General features: G+C 40.8%; 2 protein-coding genes across 8 annotated transcripts in view; both read right to left on the reverse strand.

Annotated features, from left to right (window-relative positions):
• Positions 1–7,370, reverse strand: part of ZRSR2 (zinc finger CCCH-type, RNA binding motif and serine/arginine rich 2) — a 37,441-nt gene extending 30,071 nt beyond the window's left edge. For 2 of the 4 annotated variants that reach the window (XM_049873382.1, XM_049873385.1), the window contains exons 1-2: positions 6,818–7,268; positions 1,534–1,615 (exon numbers count right to left, since the gene is read on the reverse strand). In XM_049873382.1, the coding sequence (XP_049729339.1) occupies positions 1,534–1,615; positions 6,818–7,055 (320 nt within the window). In that variant the 5' untranslated portion in view covers positions 7,056–7,268. Of the gene's footprint in view, positions 1–1,533; positions 1,616–6,817; positions 7,270–7,291 lie in introns of those variants that run through there. The other 2 variants (XM_049873383.1, XM_049873384.1) reach the window with 2 other exon arrangements.
• A 2,645-nt stretch (positions 7,371–10,015) lies between these two features.
• Positions 10,016–23,052, reverse strand: part of CA5B (carbonic anhydrase 5B) — a 52,614-nt gene continuing 39,577 nt past the window's right edge. For all 4 annotated transcript variants that reach the window (XM_049873391.1, XM_049873392.1, XM_049873390.1 and 1 more), the window contains 4 exons: positions 22,676–22,771; positions 20,478–20,540; positions 19,117–19,272; positions 10,016–12,385 (listed from right to left, as the gene is read on the reverse strand). In XM_049873391.1, coding sequence (XP_049729348.1) covers positions 12,239–12,385; positions 19,117–19,272; positions 20,478–20,540; positions 22,676–22,771 — 462 coding nt within the window. In that variant the 3' untranslated portion in view covers positions 10,016–12,238. The remainder of the gene's footprint in view (positions 12,386–19,116; positions 19,273–20,477; positions 20,541–22,675; positions 22,772–23,052) is intronic.

Here is a 23,052-nt window from a genome sequence, read left to right on the forward strand (position 1 = left end):
CATTTTTTAAGTCAGACACCAAGGCCAGATATCATAACAGAAGTTGACTATGTGAAAATCAAATTATGGTAAGTAATACCATAAATCAAATTAGGACTAATAGCAAATGAGAAAAACATACATCACACATATGACAGATAAAGGATTAATATCCTCAATCCTTAGTATCTTCAATAACATCTCTTATAAAGCAAGTGAAAACAAAGATCTATTCCAAAAGAAAAAGGTACAGGACTTAAGCATTTTATAAATAGGTAAAAAAAATGTATAAAAAGATATTCAACCTTACTAACTAAGCAATGTATATTTCAAACAATGAAATATAACTTTGCACCAAAGGAGCTTTCAAAATTGAATGCCTAGAATGGGTGCAGGCATAGGGAAAGAAGCACCTTCATTCAACTGCCAGAAGGGCTGCCAATTGGCCTGCCCGTTCTACTCTGCCATCTACAAGTAATGATCCCAGCAATTTCATTTCCAGGCATTTTCCTAAGGAAATAACAGGACAATTTCGTAGGATATACAAGCATGGATGCTCTTTGCAACATTTTCTATAACGGTAACAACCTATTAAAACCTCTAAGTCCATCAGTAGTGAACTATAAATTATGAAGAATAAATTATGAATAAAGAGTACATTATGCTATATCCATACAGTGGGTACTATGTTGCCATTAAAATGGTTGAATTAGATCTCTGCATTGACACTGAAATACATATACAATTCTTAGCAAAAAAAATTCATAGAAAAATGTGGATAAATATTAACCCATTCGAGAAATACACATGTATTGTACACAGGTGCTTTCTTTCATTCTTACTTTCTTTACAGTAGCTATCTTTGGGGTGCCGTGTTTATTGAAGCTCTTTCACTTTTTACACTTAACCATTTGGCCTTTTGTTTTGTTTTGGCAAAAACATTTACGAATTAACAAAAAGTTAAAAATACTTGGGTTAAAAACATAAAGACGAACTCAGTTTTAGCCTGTTGACTACAGACATAAATGTTCTACACAAGCTATTTTATAAAACCTATCTTGTACCGTAAAACCTGTGACAGCCGGACGGCCTTGTTTTTCTGGGTCTCACAAGTTTTCTGCCTTTGACAGGATTCGGTCTTACCACTTTTCTATTGCCCTTTCTTAGTAGAAAATATTTGAGTTTTCCTTCTCTGACAGGTCTCCACCTTATACGGGTTCTGGCTTCCGCAGGTTTTACGGTACAAGATCATATAAAGGACACCTGTGCTAGTAAAGGCTTGTTGTTGTCGTTGTTAGGTGCTGTTGGGTCAATTTTCGAATCATAGCAACCCTAAGTGACGAGAGTAGAACTGTCCTACTGGGTTTTCTAGATTGTAATCTCTACAGAGCATATCATCAGGATTTTTCTCCGGTGGAGCCTCTGAGTGGGTTCAAACCACCAACCTTTCTGTTAGCAGCTGAGGGCTTAACTGTTGCCCCACCAGGCCTCCAGTAAAGACTTAGAACACTCAAAATAACTGAGTTCACTTTAAGGGCTGAAATCAGTGCTGACCTCTCCTTCTCTAACAGCTTCTCTTCTTCGAGTTGGTGTTCTTCAATAAACGCATCCTCCTCCTCCTCCTTCTGTGAGAGTCCTGGTGGAATATAGAAGTTTTATTACACTATCTGTATACCGCAAAACCTAGGTCAGTAACTCAGGAAATGAAATGCATGAAATCTTTAATCTTTACGAAATGGTTTAAACTTTCTAATAATAAGGACTCCAACCGGCCAAACTTGGAATAATCTGAGCATCAAAAAGAACAACAATGTAGTGGATACCAAAAAGCCCACTGCCATCGACTTGATTCCAACCCTCTAGGACACAGGAGAACTGCCCATAGGGTTTCCAAGGCTCTAATCTTTACGGAAACAGACTGCCACAGCTTTCTCCCACCGAGTGGCTGATAGGTTCCAACCACCTAGCTTTTGGTTAGCAGCTGAGCACTTTACCCACTGCACCACCAGGGCTCCTTAATGTAGCTGATAACACATTAAATTACAAAAATTAATCCATGGTTCCATAACGATACTCAAAAAGGTGGTGGGGGTGTGAGGGGGGAACATAACATCTTTACAGAAGACTGGCAACTAAAATATTTAGACAAAAATAGGAAAATTATCATTTTTGTAAGCCCCCGCTGTAAAAATTAATTTAGACAAAGATGCTGAAAACACTGGATGAAAGCGTGTTGGCAAGAGAATATTCATCTCAAAATACCACCCCATAGATTAGTACTAGTCAACTAGTCACAAAGCGGGAAAAGCACCTTTAGGATGGTGCAGTCTGGTGGGTGACATCTTAACCACACTCACACTGGAACCACCTGACATTACAGACCTCCTGATGTGTACAATAAGAAGTATACCACACCTGCTCTGTAGCATTCTGCTACATTAGCTACAGAGTAATGCTTTATGCCAAAATGCTACACAGCAGGTGTCATATACTTCTTATTGAAGCGTTAATCTGAAGCTAATCACGAGAAAATAATCAGACAAATCCAGAGTGTGGAACATTCTACAAGCTAACTGGCGTGAGCTTTTGTAAAGAATCAACCCTGGTTTGGGGAAGGCAGGTGCAAGTCTGGTATTGTGGTTCTATAGGAGAATGTTTTTATTCTTAGGAGATGCAAGCCGAAGTATTGAGGGGTGAAGCTCATAATGTCTGCAACTGACTTGCAAATGGTTCAGAAAAAATGTATGTATGGATCTATCTACCTATATAAATAGAAAGTAAGGCAAAATGTTAACAACTGGCAAATCTAGTGAAGGGTTCAGGGATGTTTACTGTATTATTGTCTCAACTTTCTGTACATTGCAACATTTACAAAATAAAAATGTGGGAAAATAATTTTTTAGTACAATAAAAATGTATTTCTTCTCCAATTCAAAACAGAAATTTGAGAGAGAAAAAAGCAATGAAAGTGGAGATACAGAAAAGGGGGGAAATGGAAGCTATCCTAAGGAAATAAAACAGAAGATCTCAGGCTTATAGGAAAAAGGTTTTGTGTCTGTCACATATGCTAAGTCTAACCAAAAGCTCTCCTCGTCCTAGATATTTAAAATAATTTACTTCTCTTTTTTTTTAAGCCAGTAAACTTTATTATTTCAGCACCTGAAATTAAAACAGGCAACAACAACAAAAACTGAGGGTAAGTCCTAATGCCCACAATTATCCAGATAATTAAATGAGGGCCCTTCCAAGAACCGGGCACAGAGGACTGACTGACTTACAGAGGTATGCTGGTAGACTGAAGCTCCTGGGGGCACAAACGTGCTCGACCACTAACTGAAAAGTTAGAGTTTTCACGGAAGCCACCCAGCAGCTCCGTGGGAGAAAGATCCACTGATATGCTCCCATACAGATTACAGCCTAAAAACCCCTATGGGGCAGTTCTACTCTGTCACATGGGGTCACTATGATTCAAAAATTGACTCAACGGCACCTAACAACGACTAACCTCAAGGCTGGCAGTTCGAACCCACCTAGTACTGCTGTGGAAAAAAAGCATGCTGATCTACTTCCGTAAAAATTACAGCAGCTCTACTCTGTAACACATGGGGTCACCATGAGTCAGAGTCGAAACGATGGCAATGGGTTTGGTTTTTGGCTTTGGCCCATAGACTAGTCACTGCCCAGATACAGCTGATAAACCAAAATATTTGTTGACTGACTCACTCAAGCCCCCGTCGCAAACCAAGCACACACACACCCTGCAGAGGGGGCTAACAGTTCTGAGTATATAATTTTCTCTACATGTATAATCAAATATATACAATTATACATCTATGTATAACATATCTAATTATATTAGACATGTAAGTGTGTATACAGAATCATGCTATAGTTTTGAAACTTGCTTTTAATACTAATATTTTTGTTGTTGTTAGGTGCTATCAAGTCAATTTTTAACTCATAGAGACCCCATGTGACACAGTAGAACTGCTCATAGGGTTTTCTAGGCTATAATTTTTTTAAGCTTTATTAATTTTGTAGTTGTTGTTGAGAATATACACAGCAAAACATGCACCAATTCCACAGTTTCTACACGTACCATTTAGTGACAAGGATTACATTTTTGTATTTGTGCAACCATTCTCAGCCTCCTTTTGTAAGTTCTTCCTCCCCCATTAATATAACTTCACTGCCCCTAATTTTTCAAGTTGCTGTTGCCAATTTGATCCCATATAGATAGTTCTTAAAAGAGCATAATGCTCAAGGTAGACATTTTTTAATAGTTAAGCTAAACTATTGTTTAGTTTTAGGAAGACTTCGAGGGATATTTTTGGTTTAAGGTTTAAAGATTATCTCAGGGCAATAGTTTCAGGGGTTCATCCAACATTCATGGCTCCAGGAAATCTAGAGTCCATGAGAATTTGATATTCTGTTCTGTATCTTCCCCCTTTTGATCAGGATTCTTCTATAGAATCTTGGATCAAAATGTTCAGTAATGGTAGGTGGGCACCATCCAATTCTTTTGGTCTCATGGCAAAGGAGGCAGCTGTTCATGGAGGCAATTACCAATACATTCCATATCCTCCTCCTATTCCTGACTCTCCTTCCTCTGTTGCTCCAGACAATTAGAGACCAATCGTTGTGCCTTGGATGGCCACTTGCAAGCTTTTAAGACCTCAGTCACTACACAATGAACTAGGAGGTAGAACAGAAGCACTAAACATGTTATTAGGTCTAGGCTATAATCTTTACAGGAACAGGCTGCCAGGTCTTTCTCCTGCAGAGCTGCTGGGTGGGTTTGAATCACCAACCTTTTGGTTAGCAGCTCAGTGCTACTAACTGCTGTGCCACCAGAGCTCCTTTTTTTTACTTAATGTCACCTTAATTTCTGGACAAGGAACCTCACTTCAGATTATCTCAAGTAGAACTGGGTGCCAAAGAGGCTACTGGTAATTGAGAGGTCAATAATCCAGAAATTTCTACCAATCATTTGACAATTGTTGTGCTCTCTATATTCTAGCCTTCTGGGTAATGTCTGCCCAGTCAAGTGCTACAATGAGTGAACAGTGTCCACAGAATTCATGAAACACCACTAAGAACTGCGTGTCATACTGGGCAAAACTAGGAGCTAGAATCCAGAGACAGATACTTAGTCTTTTACCTGCCATTAGCTATGTAATCTTGAGCAGACCAGTGTCCTGTATCCTTCAACTGACTAAACTGCCAAGGGAGATGATCCACCTGACTTTCCATGGGGGCTCACTCTGAACGTACTTCGCAAGGGCAAAATGGGGAAAAAAAAAAAAACCTGGCACAATATAAACACCAGCTATTATAAAATTTAAAATAGGGAAAGAAAAAATAGAAGAATTTTTTTAAAAAAAAGGTATGTTAGAAGAAAGTTGGTTAAATGAATAAAGTGAGGTTGCTGAGAACCTTAAGTGCTGAGAAAAAAAAGTACGATAAGGGCATAAATAACTCCAGCCTACCCTGTGTTTCCTTTTATCCCTGACGCTTTGTCCCACCTCTAGTAGACCAGTTTTCAACAAATAAAAGAGAGATGCTAACACAGGTTGCAGGTAAACACACTGCTCCTTCCATTCCAAGTATTCCAAGTACTGCTACTAAAATAATCACTTGGGAACGCCAATGGTAAATGCAACCCTCTTGGTTATTTTTCTCAAGGTCGGAGAGTCCTGGCTACTTGAGGCAATAGCCTCAGGACTTTGAGAACTGTCTAGGATATCTTAATAAGCATATTCTGGATAATCTAAAGGACAACAATTATAACGCAGTACTGCTCTGTGATTTTTAGTGCTCTCATCTGCATTTATAGCCCCATTGGTCCAAGTAGTACTACTTTTATTGTATTGAACAGGCAGGTTTAATAAATAATAATAAGTTTGCCATGTGAAGGCCAAATGGCATCATGTCCAGCTGTACAAATGAAGCTTCCACATTGAACAAATTATTTTCTAATAAACACGGTTGTCTCAACAGGGGAAAAAAAAAGGTGCAAAGCAACCAGGCAACAATAACAGAGACACTCCAAACTCCAAAGACCCTACCCCAAACCAGTCAGCATCACTGAAACAGCGTCTGTTTTACATTATCTCTCACATTACATTACATAGATTTGAATTTCAGGGACTGTCATTTCATTTGGTTGTACAGTCAAATAAGAGCTTCATAATAAGTTTTATGCTTGTATATATTTAAATAGCATAATAATAATTTGAGTGAGTCATTTAAGGGTCTCTAATTTTTTTTCTTTTAACATCGACTGGAGGGCACTGGGTTGGGTAACATTACTCAGGAAACCCTGGGGGCATAGTGGTTAAGAGTTAAAGCTGCTGACCAAAAAGTGGGCAGTTTGAATCCACCAGGCGCTCCTTGGAAACCCTACAGGGCAGTTCTAATAGGGTAGCTATGAATTCAGAATCGACTGGACGGCAACGGGTTTGGATTTTTCTTTTTGGTTTACATTACTCAAGCTTGAGAAAAACTTGCAAAATGTCTAATTAAAATCCTCGAACTCTGCTGGTGTTACAGAGAAAAATACCCACCTAATACTTTTTTTTTTTTAATACTTAATATGTGCTAGGGCTGTGCTAGCTACTGTAATTCACTATGTCATATTAGATACACCAAGACTTCGTTTCTCCTCCTTAGTATGGTAACATAGTTTCTCATATGGGTCTAATATAACTTTATTGGGAGGCAGCAGTGACAGTAATTATTCGGATTTTTGGCTTCCTTTTAACACTGGGGCATCAAGTTTGAGCAAAGGTGGAAGACAGGTAATTTCACAGAAAACAGAATGAGGGAGTCCCATTACCTGAGTCTCTCAATCGAGCGAGTTCCTGACGACGCTTCTTTCGTTTCTCCTTCTTCAGGGCGGCCCTGTACTTTCTGTGGCTGGAACACGAAGACACGCACGCGCGAGTCAAGGACGGCACCTGCAGCTGTCCGAGCTCCCCTCTCCTCAGCCAGAGGACAGTGACAGGAAATTGTTTGGGTGATCGGGGGTGAAATCTTGCTTCCCTTGTGTTCATTTCAGAGCAAGCACCTACCATCGCCTAGTCCGTCCACGCTCAGATGGCAGGTCTTCTGTAACCACCACCTGTTCCCCTCCTCACCTCCCTCAGCCCACGGACGCCCGTGACAGTTCGGGGCGCCAGGCTCCCAACTGTAGCAGCAGTTCGCTCATCTGGCCTAATGACTCTTTTCTTTTCGCATGCACACTCTCCAGGCCCAGCCTCGGCCCGCTCCGCCCGCTCCCTCTGCAGGTCATACCCCCAGCACAGCTTACCTCTGCCTCTCTGGAAACTGTATCTTCTCGGGGGCCGCCATCTTATCAGCGCGCTCCGCCCCCGCCCTCCCCGGGGAGCCGTCCGGAAGAGGCGGGCCTAAGGGCGGGAGCGGCTGCGCGCGCAGACGCAAGTGCTGCGCGGCCGCCCGAGCGCGCCTCAGCCCGGGCGAGACCAAAGACAGAGAGGGGAGGCTCCCGTTGGCGGCTCGTTTCCAAACCCTGCCCACGCAAATCTCGCAGCCCGAAAAACTCCTCTGATACTTCTAACCCATTCTGGAAGTCATTCTGTCCTCACCTCTTCTCCAGTGTTTTATTGCTCTCTTTCCCAACGCTATAGGAGGTTAAGGTCACACCTCTCCTCCTTTTCTCCTCATCCATTCATCCATTCACCAAACCTCATCCCACGGAGAGTGGACTCCAGTTTCACACAGAATACCGCTCATTGCTTTAGGCTCCGCCCCTTCGCGGGTCTTCCTATCAGCGCCTCAGACAAAGCTCTAGGCTCCGTCCCCCGCCAGTCTCTCCTACGGGTTTAAGATGCGAACCTAACTCTTGGGGCTGCAAAGGTGTGACCTCTGTCACCGAGAAGATTACAAGTTAGGGCCAGAGAAACACCAGTACATAAATAATATAATATGGCCCATGCAAAGATGACGTTCACTTAACATAGTTCACCTGGGGATTCAGGGAGAGCTTTCTGATGCCTGAACTTTTATTTATTTATTTTTTACTCCAAGTGGAAAAAGGTGGGAATTGAGTTGCAGGCAGATCGGCATAAGCAAAATCAATGAAAGGGAAACTGGTATTTGCCAGGAACAGGAAGAATTTTGGCAGTCAAATTTAAAGTGTAATCTGCGCGTATCAAGGAATATAGCGGTAGAGGTGGGCTGGAGGAGGGTTTTGTATATCTTGCTAAGAAGCTTTAATTACACTCTGTAGGCAATAGGTAACCATTGAAAGCTTTTAAGTAGAGGCTTGGCGTGGCCGTACTTGTGTTTTAGGTACTTTAGGCTGGTTCGCAATGAATTTTCATGGAGTTTGAATTGCTCAAGTTAATTTCGTTACAGAAGTAGCTCTAAAAGCCAGCTCCATTTCCAAACTGTAACTACCATAATTTGAATGCAATAAGTCATAAGGTAAAAATAAGAGTTGTAAAATTTTAATGCAAAGATACGTTCTTCTAGGATATCCAGATAAGCAGAACAAAGTTCCCTTTATTCTGCAACGTAATATAAATTTAGTGTTATTCTTGGTGCCCTGAAAGGCAACCTCTACTTATTCTCAAGCATGTATATTTCAGGTTATTCCTCTGCTATGGTAAAATGTTCATTATCCCAAAAAGGTTTTAAAAAATTGTACTTCTAGAAATGAGAGTGTAAGAAAGAAATATCCGGTGCTACATAGTGTCCTTACTACTCAATTTTTTTGTCTAGTGATAAGCTCTATGCAACACAACTGCTGATGGTTTGAGAAAGAACAATGGCAGAGTCGATATTCCCACCCAGAACCAAACCAAAGTACCATCTCTGAAGATCGCTGAATCCATAAAGAAGGGATCAAAGCAAAATTTACCTAAAGACAAGAATGTGTTACTATTTATCTGTAATGTAGCCAAACCAAACCATTCTGACTCATAGCTACCCTATAAATAGCCAGTATTATTTATATCAACAAATTATACTGTAAAATTAGAGTTTATTTGCTTAAATTAACTATATCCATTTTTGTTCAATAAAACTACATGAAAGACTTAACTGACAAAGTTGAATCAAAAAGACAATAAAGCTTTAAGAAGAATAGGTATCAAGTAAATCATGTGGATTCTTCTAGTGGCACAGAAAAACACCAAAAGTGGTTTCAATATTTTTGCTAATATCATGCCAAAAGAATGTGTCCCCCACTGGGCAAGGGAAAGACACCTTCCTAAGCTTTAGTAGGGTGGGCGCCTGCTTTGTAGAACAGCCAGCTTCACCCTGGATCAGTGTAGCCCTGGGAGAGGAGAGGGGCTGGCAGCCTGCCCTAGATGGTGATTGCAGACTGTGCATATGAGCTGAGGAGCAGGGGCGGGGTAGGGGGGGTTCCCCACACTGTTTCTCTAGTAGGGACAGTCCCTGACTTACAACAGGTTCCATTCCAATGATTCCATCATAAGTCAGTTCTGACGTAAGTCGAGTACCACTTTTTTTCTTTACTTTTCATTATTATTCCCTTTTATTATCAGTATCTTTATAAATCCAATCTTTGAACATCTGCAAATGATAACATCAGTAAATTACGTCCTGCAAAATTATATGTTGTACATATTACTAATGATAAGACGTAAAAACAAACAAAAAACAGTTGTACGTGCAGTTTGTCATAACTCGGATATGTCGTAAGCCGGGGGCTACCTGTAAATCCCGTCTGAGCTTTCCAGTCACTTTCTGATCTACATGTTAAAAGATGTCTCAGTAATTTTACAGACATCTTATATACCCCAAAATGGTCCCTAGGTGGCACAAAGGGTTTGTGCTCGACTACTAACCTAAAGGTTAGCAGTTCGAACCCACCTGGTAGTACTGCAGAAGAAAGGCCTGGTGATATGCTTCTGTGAAAATTACAGCCAAGAAAACCCTATGGAGCAGCTCTACTCTGTAATACATGGGGTCCCTATCCGTCGGAATTGACTCCACTGCAAAGGGCATATACTCCAAAGAACTAAAAGGAAAAGTCATTCAACAAATGTTAATATTATAAAGAAACAGTTTTATTAATCTAATCTTATTCAAGGAAGGTGAGCAGCAATTTTAATACAAAAATTCTTTCTCCAGCCTTCTGACAGACTGCAAGCCCGTGTCTCCGCTTCTGTCTAGGAAGGTACACATAAAACACTTTTGGGAGGGCATAAAAACGTAAAAAGTTTCTTGCTAGGGTGTATCAGGTGCCAGGAATTAGAGTGCCTCTTTGGGGGGTTCACATGACTAAGGCACTGAAGAAATCACATCCCCAAGGCCATTTCCATAACCTCTGTGGGGAAAGGGACCACAGAATTTATTGTGCAAACCAGGCCATGGTTGAGAGTGAGAGGTGCTATTAATAATTACATCAGGAGAACACGCGAAGTCAATCAGGAGTGGCAAACCAGGATACACAGTCACCTACTAACACAGCATCCTTTGTACCCCTAAGGTATAAGGGCAAGTCAGGGATTCTGTACATCAGACCTCACTCCAACATGGAACATCCACTACAATAGAGTTTTATACTAAGATTTTGGAAGAGGCCTTGGTAGGAAGGCTGGGTGCCCTGGAAAATGCCAATCTTGTGTGTTTCCCCTTTTAAAGATAACTGTAGTTTGAAGCAGATCAACTGCATAAAATTAACATAAATTAAAAAAAAACCTACTCTATCTTTTTAAGTAGGAAGATAGGCCTGGTGATCTACTTCCAAAAAATCAGCCAGTGAAAACGCTATGGATCGCAATGGTCTAACTGCAACCGATGGTGACTGGGCAGCATTTGGTTCCGTTGTGTGTGGGGTCACCACAAGTTGGGGGCCAACTTGATGGCAGCTAACATCATCTTTTCAAGGGTTCTTACGCATTTCCTAGGGTGCACATGCTTCCCTTTCCCAAAGAGGGCAAGCACCCTAGAAGCAAATATCTTCACCCTCTTTTTATGGAACAGAGGTATCTCCAAATGCTTCCACATACAACTCCAGCCCTATCTTGCAGACTTGATGACTAGTCTGTTGATGAAAAAAATATTACTAGTTACTGATGCAACACTGAGTCTGAATGAACACAGGTTTCTAGGCAGCTGGAAATATTCCAAGAGACGTAGCACTAGGGCGGCAGTGGCATGTAGTCTTCAGAATTATGTGGGATGACAGATTACAGCCTATCTGGTACATTTTTCTCCCTATTAAAAAAAATCTCCCTATTACTGCGACAAAAATCTTCTAAACTACTGTATAAATTGGGAGATCGAAGTTGATCACCTGCCTTGCCAACAAAGAACCTCAACTAATGACTAAATAACATTCAGACAGCTTTAAAGGGAAGTCAAGGCAGCTCTTTCATTGTGGAAAATATTATCATCATATTCTATAAAGCACTGTACAAATAATGCAAAATAATGCCATAAGCTATAGACTATTTGATTATTAATCTTTTGAAAAACATTTCTGTAAATGTGCCATGAAAGAATTCTAAGTTCTAGGCACTTTAAGCACTTTCTTTCAAATGTTCTGCCTATGCTTTCTACATGAGCAAGCCTTTAAATAAAATATCTGATCTTCGGGAAGGCAAAAGGATTCTAGGATATAAGTTAAAGTCCTTGTTTGCTTCTGATTACCAAATACATTTTCTACATTATAAATTGATAATGAGCATATCAAGTACTAGCAACGACAATGAAAGGTCACGGCCAACATACTCATTGAGAAGCCCTTATACAAGAGTATACATTCATGTTCTGAAATAAATTACACCTCAGACCAAGGCCCATGTTCAGCCAGGACGCTCCAGTCTGGGCTGATGGCTGTTTCTCACAGGCCGGTGTTCTGTGTGGTCAGTGCCAAACACCTTGATGATCATCCCTACCTGTATCTCTATAGAACCACCAACTGATAAACATAAAACGGCAGCTCAGAAAAGTCAGACCTAAAAAGATATCACCATCAGCAACTGGTTGCTATAAGATGAGAATCTTGTGTGTCTTGCTGGTACTTCGGTGATAAATATCATTATCGATAAAAGTAAGAATCTGTTGACCAAAGAGCTTCTTTCCGCAGAGATTGATGGGAAGCTCCCGTACCAGGAAATGGGCATCTATGATTACAATCAATTACTAGTAAAGTGCAGCCGTTTAGAACAGTCTAGTTAACAGTTTTTAAAAGGTAACATGTATTAAGATGCTGCCTAGATGTGAACGTCTTAGGGGGTACTTGGCTGGTCTGCTGCTTGGGTTATACTTGTACATTCAGGACATAATCGTGACGGAAGGACGAGCGGACTGTGCGATTCATTAGGGGCTGAAGGGGGCGGAAGTTGTCGACCATTCTTTTCTCTTTCTCCCCCTCTGATGTGAAAAGCAGGGTCCGAAATTGTTCAAGCTAGAAATAGAAATAGGAAACGTAAATAATTTCAAGAGAAAAACAGCTTTTCATTCATTTTTTTAAATTATTTATTTTTATTCTTTCATTCATTTTTAAAACCCTGAAGCATTAGACGAAAATTAGATACAGAAGGAAAAGCTTACTTCTTGGTAGGAATGCTTGAGTGGGAATAAAATGGCCCACCATGTGTAGGGGACGGCAGCAGGATGTGCGCAACTCGGGGCGGGGGGCGCTTGGAGCGATCAGAAGACTGGGGTTCAAAGGCCCTATCTCCCCATATGAGCCATCTGTGCAGGACAACCCACTTCTTCTCTTGGCTTCTCAGGAACTTCATCTTTAAATGGGCAAAATAGCTGATAGAATAACAGGAGCCCCCAGGTGCTGCAAGGAGCCCTGGTGGGGTAGTGGTTAAGAGCTTGACTGCTAAGCAAAAGATTGGCAGTTCAAATCCACCAGCCACTCCTTGGAAACCCTATGGGGCAGTTCTACTCTGTCCTATAGGGTTGCTGTGAGTCAGACTTGACTCAATGGCAATGGGGTTTTAGGTGGTGCAAATGGTTAATATGTTCAGCTGCTAACTGAAAGGTTAGAAGTTCGAGTCCACCCAGAGGTCCCTCAGAAGAAAGGCCTGGCAATCTACTTTCAAAAAATCAGCCACTGAAAACCCTACAGAGCAGTGTTGTACTCGAACACACATGGGGTCACCGTGAGTCACAGTCAACCCCATGGCAACTGATTTTCATAGACTAAAAAAGGCCTGATGTATATAGTAACAGTACAACGTTTTTTAATTTAACTGAATCATTAACATAATGTATTACTGATTGCTCAGCACATCTGGGCACTGTGAGTAAAGCAATGCACGTAGATGTCTTCCGTGGTAATGGGATTCTCGGTGCTGGCGCTGTCCATCGGAACTTTCTGCAATGATGGGAATGTTCTTTGCACATCTAATATGGTAGCCACAAGCCACCTATGGCTACTGAGCACTAAAAATTTAGCTAGTATGACTGAAGAACTAAATTTCTATTTCATTTTAATTTATATTTAAATTTAAATGGCCACATGTGACTAGTGGCTACTGTATTGGACAGTGCAGCTCGATACTAAAGGAACAACCAAGGGTCTCAAGTGCTTTTTTTCTAATGTGGCCATAACGTCAGTCAGTAGCCCCGTGGCATTCGGAGCGACCATGTTATGGATCACTGCTTCCTTCAAGCTGGCAGGAAAATCTGTTCACAACACCTCCCCTGTACCATCAGGCTCACTGTAGCTACAGAGAGGATAGCCTATGGTACAGTGGGCAAGCATGTGAGAATGTGTTTGGAGCAAAGACTTCAGGCCAAGCCGAGCTGAAGAGGCAAGCACTGAAAACAGTGGCTGGACCTGCCAATTACACACATGCTCTCAGAAACTGAGAAGGTACCCAAATAGGTCATGCTTATTTTTATTCAGCTAACTGCAAAAGATTAGAAATAACCCAAATACCCATAATAAATTACACAACAGCTATGAAATGGACTAGTATATCACCATTAAACACGATGTTAAAGATCTAGACGGTTATTATCAATACAATATTCTACACATCACTGAGTGAAAGGAGCAGCAAAATGATATGCAGAAAATAATTCCATCTTTGTAAAAAAAAATATGTATATTTGTATAGATAAAAGACCAGGAGAATTTACCCTAACAGTGATTAACATCGAATAGTAAGATTATGGAAGAAAGGCCTGGTGATTGACTTCTGAAAGAGCACAGACACTGAAAACCCTATGGAGTGCAGTTCTACTCTGACACACATGGGGTTGCCATGAGTTGCAGTAGACTCAATGGCAACTGGTCTGGTTTTAGTAAGATTATAGGTGACTAGGACTTTTTTTTTTTTTTAGGACTATAGAGGAGCCCTGGTGGCACAGTGGTTAACAGCCAGCTCCGCTGCTAAGTAAAAGGTCAGCAGTTCGAATTCACCAGCCACTCCGTGGAAACTCTATGGGGCAGTTCTACTCTGTCCTATAGGGTTGCTGTGAGTTGGAACTGACTTGACGGCAGGGCGGTTGGTGTTTTGGTTTAGGATTATAGATGACAACTAACATTTTTTTCTCATTGTATTTTTTGCATTGAAATTCTACTTAAGAAGTCCTCATGTGGGCCACTGGCCCTCGGATTTATTTATTTTTTCAGCATTAGGTCAATTTTTAAATATGAAGAACAGTAGCAGACTCAATGTAAAAGCTACCAAGCTCAGCTTATGGTCGGTTAAGCTCTGTATTTTGTCTAGCAGGTACACCAAGGAATGTCTGTGCCCAGAGAACATGCCAAAGGAGCCCTAAGCTCCTCCTGATAACTAGCCTATTATGCATCTCCTCAATCAATCAATCTCTCTACTCCCCTCCACCAATTTACCTGACTTTTTTGAACTCTTGGTGTTTTGTATACCCCTTCTTAGGATAAGGAATTTTTTTGAAGAGCAGGGCTGGGGGAGGTAGGCTCCTTTTGTTTGCACTTTCGGTCTAAGAATGGACTCCAACTCTGCACACCTGTACACACATGAACATGGCGCCGGCCCTCAAGCTCTTCTGCTCTCCCTCTGCCTCTTCCTGCCTAAACCCACTCCTGTGGTGCTCCCCATCACGTACCTCTGTGCCTCCTGACGTCCTCCCCCTCACCAGCCCCTTGTCCCTAGGCTGAAGCACTCTCCCAAGTCCTCAGAAATACTATTCAGTTCTCTCTATCTAAAATAATTCCCACCCTGTTATCATACTATCAAATTGATTTTCTTCTTAGTACTTAACTCAAGCTACAGCTACGGGCCTTTTCATGGATTTCTGTCCTTGTTGTCTGTCTTTCCCATGACAAGGTAAGTTCCCTGAGGGCAGGGACTTTATGTTTGCTTCACCAAGGTGTTCTCAGCACCTAGCATAGTCCTTGACCCAGAGTAGGTACTTAATGATTATTAATTTAATGGATGTTATTTGAATGAGTGGACACTGTCCCTGCTAGGGTCTGGGAGAAGAGCAAAAGAAATGATCAGTATATAACGCACGTTCACTTTCTTTTTAAAAGACTGGCTAGTATTCCATTGTGTGGATCTACCATAATTTATTTAGCTGCTTCCCTACTCTGTCGCTGAGTCAGAATAGACTCGACAGCACTGGGTTTCTGGGCTATTGATAGGTACTTCGGTTGTTTAGGAACGAGGGTGCAAAGAACAACCATGTATACGCATAATTTTTCAGATGTGGAGTTCATCTGCAGAATAAATTGCTCTTCAAAGGTTATGTGAACTTGTACTTTGATTGATATTCCGATGGTACCAATTTAACTCCCAGCAGCGGGGCACCAGAGGGCCTTTCTCCATACTTCTACTATCAGGGGAGGCCATCAAATTTAGGGGTCTCTGCTAATTTGATAGTTGAACCAATGATATTTCAGCGTAGTACTTTGATTTTATATATATATATATGTATATGTGTATATATATGTATATGTGTATATATATATGTATATGTGTGTATGTATATGTGTATATATATATATATATATATATAGGAGCCCTGGCAGTGCTGTGGTTAAGAGCTCAGCTGCTAACCAAAAGGTCGGCAGTTTGAATCTACCAGCAGCTCCTTGGAAACCCAGCGGGGCAGTTCTACTCTGTCCTATAGGGTTTCTGTGAGTCAGAATCAACTAGATGGCAATGGGTTTGGTTTGGTTTTTATATATTTTAATAAGTGAGGCTGAACATCTTCCATACGTTTATGAGCTTCTTGAGTTTCCTTAACTGTAAACTGTTTATACCATTTTCTGCTGGTTTTTTAAAAACTGATTTCTAGGAGATCTTTATCTATTAAGGAAATAAGCTCCTTCTGTTTTGTTCAGTGGTGTCTCTCAAATACTTAGAAGAGTACCTGGCATATAGGAGGCATGCAATAAATAGTGGCTGATTAAGGAACATGAGTTGCTAATATTTTTCCTGCTTGTCATTTGTTTATGGTGGTTTTCATAATACAGAATCTTTAAACCTTTTTGTAGTCTAATTTACTAGTTGCTTTCTGTATGACTTCTGGTTTTAAGAAAAACTTCCTCCATTTGGAGGTATGGAAGAATTTTCCTGTGGTTACCCTAGTAATTTCATGGTGTAATTTTTTTTTTAATTTTTATTGTGCTTTAAGTGAAAGCTTACAAATCAAGTCTGTCTCTCATACAAAAATTTATATACACCTTGCTATATACTCCTAGTTGTGCTCCCCCTAATGAGACAGCACACTCCTCTCCACTCTCTCTTTTTGTGTCCATTCGGCCAGCTTCTGACCCCCTCTCCCCTCTCATCTCCCCTCCAGACAGGAGCTGCCCACATAGTTTCATGTATCTACTTGATTCAAGAAGCCCATTCCTCACCAGTATCATTTTCTGTCTTATAGTCCAGTCCAATCCCTGTCTGAAGAGTTGGCTTTGGGGATGGTTCCTGTCTTGGGCTAACAGAAGGTCTGGGGACCATGAACTCCAGGGTCCTTCTAGTCTCAGTCAGACCATTAAGTCTGGCCTTTTATGAGGATTTGGGGTCTGCATCCCACTGCTCTCCTGCTCCCCCAGGGGTTCTCTGTTGTGTTCCCTGTCAGGGCAGTCATTGGTTGTAGCCGGGCACCATCTAGTTCCTCTGGTCTCAGGCTGATGGAGTCTCTGGTTTATGTGGCCCTTTCCATCTCTTGGGCTCATAGTTACCTTGTGTCTTTGGTGTTCTTCATTGTCCTTTGCTCCAGGTGGGTTGAGACCAATTGGTGTATCTTAGGTAGCCGCTTGTCAGCGTTTAAGACCTCAAATGCATGGTGTTATTTTTTATGTTTTACATTTAAAGTACCTGGAATATACTCTTGTGTAAGGTTTGAATGATGGCTCCAACTGTTTTTTTTTTTTCAAAATATCTGCTCAGTTGCCTCCCAATAGCATTTACTGAATGCACTATCTTTTCTTCCCACTGAACTGAGATGCTACTTTATCATAAACTAAATCCCATAGGTTTTTTGGGCATATTTCTGAATTTACTATTTTGTTCCATTTGATTTACCTCTTTAATCATGTGCCAGTATCACACAATTTAATTACTGAGACTTGATAATATCTTGTGGCTGTCACTCATTTCGTTTTTTTAGAATTTCTCCTCATTATTCATGCTTGTTTGGTTTTCCATATGAACTTATTAAGAAGTAGCATATATATTTAATAATCCTGTTGGTATGTATTTACTGGGACCACATTAGATTCATGAAGAGTAACCATTTCACGAAGAATAACAACTTAAGGAGAATTGACATCAGAGATGCCAGTTATTAAGTCTCCCTATTCAATAACATGGTATGAATCTTTATTAATTCAAGTCTTTTGTGTTCCTCAGGAATGTTTCAAAGTCTTGTTAACTTTTCTTGTTAAGTTTATTCCAAGGTATTTTTTTCATACCCATTATAAATAGGGTTCCCTCTTCCATTATATCTTCTAACTTATTGTGATCTATAGGTATCAAATGTATCGATTTCTATAAATTAATATTGTACTCTACTAATCACTGAATTATCTTATTTTCTGCAATAGCTTTTTATTATTTCTATAATTTCTTTTCTGGTCTAATTGTACTGGCTACTTCCAGAATATCATTTACTATAAGATTTGGTGTGCTAACAATAGCAGGATCAGTAGCTATCTTTCCACATTTAGTGATCTTTTACTTTTAAACTGAAATCAATCTATTTTATCAAGTTAAGGATGTCTCTATTCATTTCTATTTTGTTAAAAAAAATTTTAAGAACTGGATGATGAATTTTGTTAATGTCTTTTGAGAATCTACGGAAGTGATAATATGATTTTTCTCTTTGCTCAGAAGATGGATTTTATTGAACCATCCTTACGTCCATTCTACTTGGACGCAGTATATATTTCTTCTAATGTACTTCTGGATTCTGGTTCTAATGTTTTATTTTAGCTTTTATATATTTCAGAGATATTGGTCTATATGTTACTTTTTCAGGCGGAGGGGTTCCAGTCTTTGATGAGCTTTGGTATCAATGTTATCCCGGCTTTTAAAAGGATTTTTTAGATCCTTGCTTTAAAAAAAAAAAATGGAAGCTTTTCTTCTTGTTAAAATGTTTTGTAATCAATAAAAATTCCATACAAAGGAAATATAAGTAGTTAGTGTTGTAATTTAGTTACACTATGAATGAAATAGGATTTTGTGTGTTGATGTAATAACACCACTTACACTTAGTTTCTAAGAGAAAAATAAAGCCCAAGTTCGAAATGACTGACTTAGAATAAAATTTCTGGACAGACATTGTTAGGTTCTGTTTTTACCCGAGAGTCCACAGCAAAAGTCCTTAAAGGATTTTAAAGGGTATTGAACACATCCATTTCCAACCTCCATTCTTCTCTTTAAAAGGGTCTTAGTTTACATACAGATGCACATTTATATAAAAAAACACATAATGCATGTACAGGAAAATATATGTCACTGTTAAGTATGGAAATAAAGAGCTTATGTTCTGTTTTAACTCCTAGCTCCAGTTAATTGGAAGCATCTCCTAACTCATGCCCAAACTGAGATAAGACATTAGCACATTTTACCAAAAGTGTCTAAGTATTACAAGATGTTAAAAAAGGGTGCCACATTTGGAACCCGGCCCAGTGTGACGTGGCTGCACTTGAGTTTCCTTGTGTAGACTGTGGGAAGAACTCACCTGGTCGTGATCAACCTCTATTGCTTGCTTCTTAATGATCCAGATGACGGATTCGGAGAGTGGCGGGGTGGTCAGAGACCCCAAGTAGGTCCAGTAATCCGGGCAGGTGGGCATCAGGCAGGAAGGGTCGAACGACGCAAATTCCACAAGGGTGTCCTGAGCAAGAGAAGGGGTCACCCAGTCAGTATTTGGGGGTGAAAGCCACCGAGGAACTGCATGTTTAGGTGATGCTTCCCAGCGTGTGTCTGGGGACCAGCAGCGGTCCAGAGGAGCCCGGGTACCTGTGAGGAACCTCCTAAGGAATCACTTAGGACAGGCTCACGCCCACGCTTTGTTCCTGCAGTTCACTGTGTATTTCTGGTACACCTCAGTGGGACACAACAAAAACCGTTTTCTCCCTCATTCTAGTGAGTGTGGAGCAGGGCGTCTCCTCTGAGAATGGTTGGGAGGTATTACTTAGGTAGTGGCTGGTGCAGAAACAAAGGAGCCCTGGTGGCACAGTGGTCAAAGCACTCGGCTGCTCACTGAAAGGGCAGTGGTTGGAAACCACCAGCCACTGCACAAGAGAAAGATGTGGCAGTCTGCTTCTGTAAACATTTACAGCCTTGGAAACCCTGTGGAGCCGTTCTACTCTGTCCCATAGGGTCACTATGAGTCGGAATTTACTCAACGGCAGTGGATTTGGTTTGGGGTGGTGCCTAAAAAAGGAGGCCTCTCTTTTACTCTATAGATAAGTCAGACCCCGTACAGAATGAAATGCAAATGAGGAAAAGCCAGGACCCTGGACTAAAGTGGGGTTGGGGTGGGAGAATGAGAGAGCAGGGTTGGGGTTGGGGGATGAGACAGAACGAATATGCAGACTGCCCAGGGAGCAGCCTCTTGGAGATTCTGAATAGTGAACCATTCATCCTAGGGGTTGGACAGTGGTATCCAACCTGAAGGATACTGGTAATTGTTCTTTAAAGCTGGACAAGTCAAGCTTCTGTAAAACTTTTCTCCCTGCTGGTGGGAGGGTAGCTACACAAAGAAGGCTGCTCTGAGTGTGTTTTCACAAGGACTTAGAAGGGGCTGGTGTAGGAAACAGGCTAGAGGGGAGATCATTATACTCCTGAGGCCCAAGTCCTCATCAGCACGTGCCCGCCAATGGATCCCCCAGCGAACCCAACAGCTACCCCTGAAAGTATCCTAGAGGAAGGGTCTCTCCTAACACAAGCATTCTAGAAGGCAAGTTGTCTTCTAACATTTCAATTCAATTATATTCAATTTAATTACACTTCCTGATTCAAAGTGCCTTGTTAATGTCTCCACTTCGAGACTGAAACATAAAATAAATTCAAATGATTTAGGAACAAAAAAATTACCTTGTGCTTAATTGATGGCAACATATCCACCAATTTCTGCAGTTCTTTATGATGTTTGCCTAGCTAAAAAAACATTGATGAGAAAACATTAAATATAATTGACATCGAACTGTAGAAACTGTTAACAGAATGTGAATTAAAACAAACTACCTGGCCATTACCTAAAAACCAACAAACCACAGTGCAGAAAGTACACTTAAACTGGCGATTGAGGATGTTTCCCACATTGAGGAATTAGAGAACAAAGGGGCAGGCTGTTTGCTGACAGGCTCAGGTGCCGGCAGGCAGTAGGCAAGCAATAGCGCTCGTGGCCTATTGGCCATCTGCTTCCTTCTGAGCTCACAGGCGCTTGGCAACAGGGGTGCTGAAGGCTGAAGCTCTCAGAGCAAGGCAGAAAGCAGGAAGGCAGCCTTCAGCTCAGGCCTGCAGCCCTCAAGGCTCATTCCAGGACCTCAGCCTCCAGACTGGATGGAACCTGCAGGAGCTCAGAGGCTCATGCGGAGTATTGTCCTAGGGTTTTCAATCCTGTTCTCCATTTTCTTGCTGTGTGACCTGACAAGAAAGCACTTAACCTCATTGAGCTTTAGTTTCTTCATGTGAGAAGTGGACCTCATTATATCACCATCCGGTCACACTTGGGAAGATAAATTCAGCACTTAGCAAAGGGGAACCCTGGTGGCACGTGGTTAAAGCACTTGGCTGCTAACCAAAAGGTTGGTGGTTCGAACCCACCAGCTACTCCGTGGAAAAAAGATGTGGCAGTCTGCTTCTGTAAAGACGTAAGATTTACAGCCTTGGAGACCCTATGGAGCAGCTCTACTCTATCCTACAGGGTCCCTGTGAGTCGGAACTGACTCAACAGCAGTCAGTTTAGTTCATTGGTAGCAAAGGTATAGTCACATACCATACCATACCATATCATATGAGTTGCTGTCACGTGGATTCCGACTCATGACGTCCTCACGTGTGCCAGAGTAGAACTGTTCTCAGGGTTTTCAATGGCTGATTTTTGGGAAGTAGATCACCAGGCTTTTCTTCCAAGGCGCCCCTGGGTAGACTGGAACCTCCAACGTTTCGGTTAGTAGGCGAGCTCATTAACCGTTTGCACCATCCAGGGACTACTGTTTACTCATAAAGAACTCATAAATAGCCTTTTCATGACCATTTCCCACAGTTGTTTGTCTTTTTTTTATTCCATTTAAAATATATTCTTAGCTAATTTCGTATTTTAAATATTATTTATTTCGAGTTATTTGCCTTTATCATTTTATACCAGTGCTGTCCAACAGAAATATAATGCAAGTGAGAGAGGTAATTTTAAATTTTCTAGCAGCCACATTACAAAAGCAAAAAGAAACAGGTGCAATCATTTTTAATAATATATTTTGCTTAACCCAATGTATCCAAAATAGTATCATTTCAGCATGCAATCAATATAAAAAATTATTAATGAGAAACTTAACTTTTTTTCCCCTATACTAAGTCCTCAAAATCTGGTGTATATTTTACATCCATCTTAATTTGGATGCTAAATTTTCATCAGAAATACGTTATCTGTATTTCATGTTCACCAAAAAATTTGTAGCTGAAAGTGCACATTCACATACTCAAATTGATCCAAACACTCTGGAAAGTTTTCCAGTAACTGCATTGAATATCAGGGCTTCATTGAAATTGAAATTACTCAGATTAAAAAAATCAGTTCTGCAGTGGCGCTGGCCTCCTTTCAAGTGGCTTGTGGCTACTCTATTGGACAGTGCAGCTTTATACCATTTAAAATATATTTGTAACAATCTCATATTTTTTTTTATTAACTTTTATTGAGCTTCAAGTGAACGTTTACAAATCAAGTCAAGCTGTCACATATAAGTTTATATACACCTTACTCTGTACTCCCACTTGCTCTCCCCCTAATGAGTCAGCCCTTCCAGTCTCTCCTTTCGTGACATTTTTGCCAGTTTCCAACTCTCTCTATCCTGCCATCCCCGCTCCAGACAGGCGATGCCAACACAGTCTCAAGTGTCCACCTGATACAAATAGCTCACTCTTCATCAGCATCTCTCTCACAATCTCATATTTTAACCACTGTGCATTTTTAGCAGTGTATTGATCCCAATATTCTTAAAGTAAATAACACTCTTCTAGCTTTTCATTGTAGAATACAACACATATTTAAAGTAGGTAAGATTTTTTTTTACCTTTAAAAAGACTCCTATCACAGCCAAACCGTTTTCCTTCAGTGCCGCATCCTCGAAGCTTTCAAATTTGACTGCATTCCAGTGCACCAAGTGCAGCTAAAATGCCATTAAAAGAAGGTTTAATACATAATGATATAGCAATACCCCAAAACAAACCGACGGCCTTATTCAACATACACTGTTTAAACACGTGTCCACACTGGCCAAGGCATATGACAGTCTGCTGCAAAAGGAGATAGAATTGACAGGAAGAAATTTAGGGAAGAGCAGCAACTAATATTACTTTGGTATAAAGGGACTTGCCAAAAGAACGAACAAATCTGTCTTAGAAGAAGTACAACCAGAATGCTCCTTAGAAGCAAGGATGGCAAGACTGC

Source organism: Elephas maximus, chromosome X (genome assembly GCF_024166365.1).
Source record: "Elephas maximus indicus isolate mEleMax1 chromosome X, mEleMax1 primary haplotype, whole genome shotgun sequence".
In the NCBI taxonomy this organism is placed as follows: domain Eukaryota; kingdom Metazoa; phylum Chordata; class Mammalia; order Proboscidea; family Elephantidae; genus Elephas; species Elephas maximus.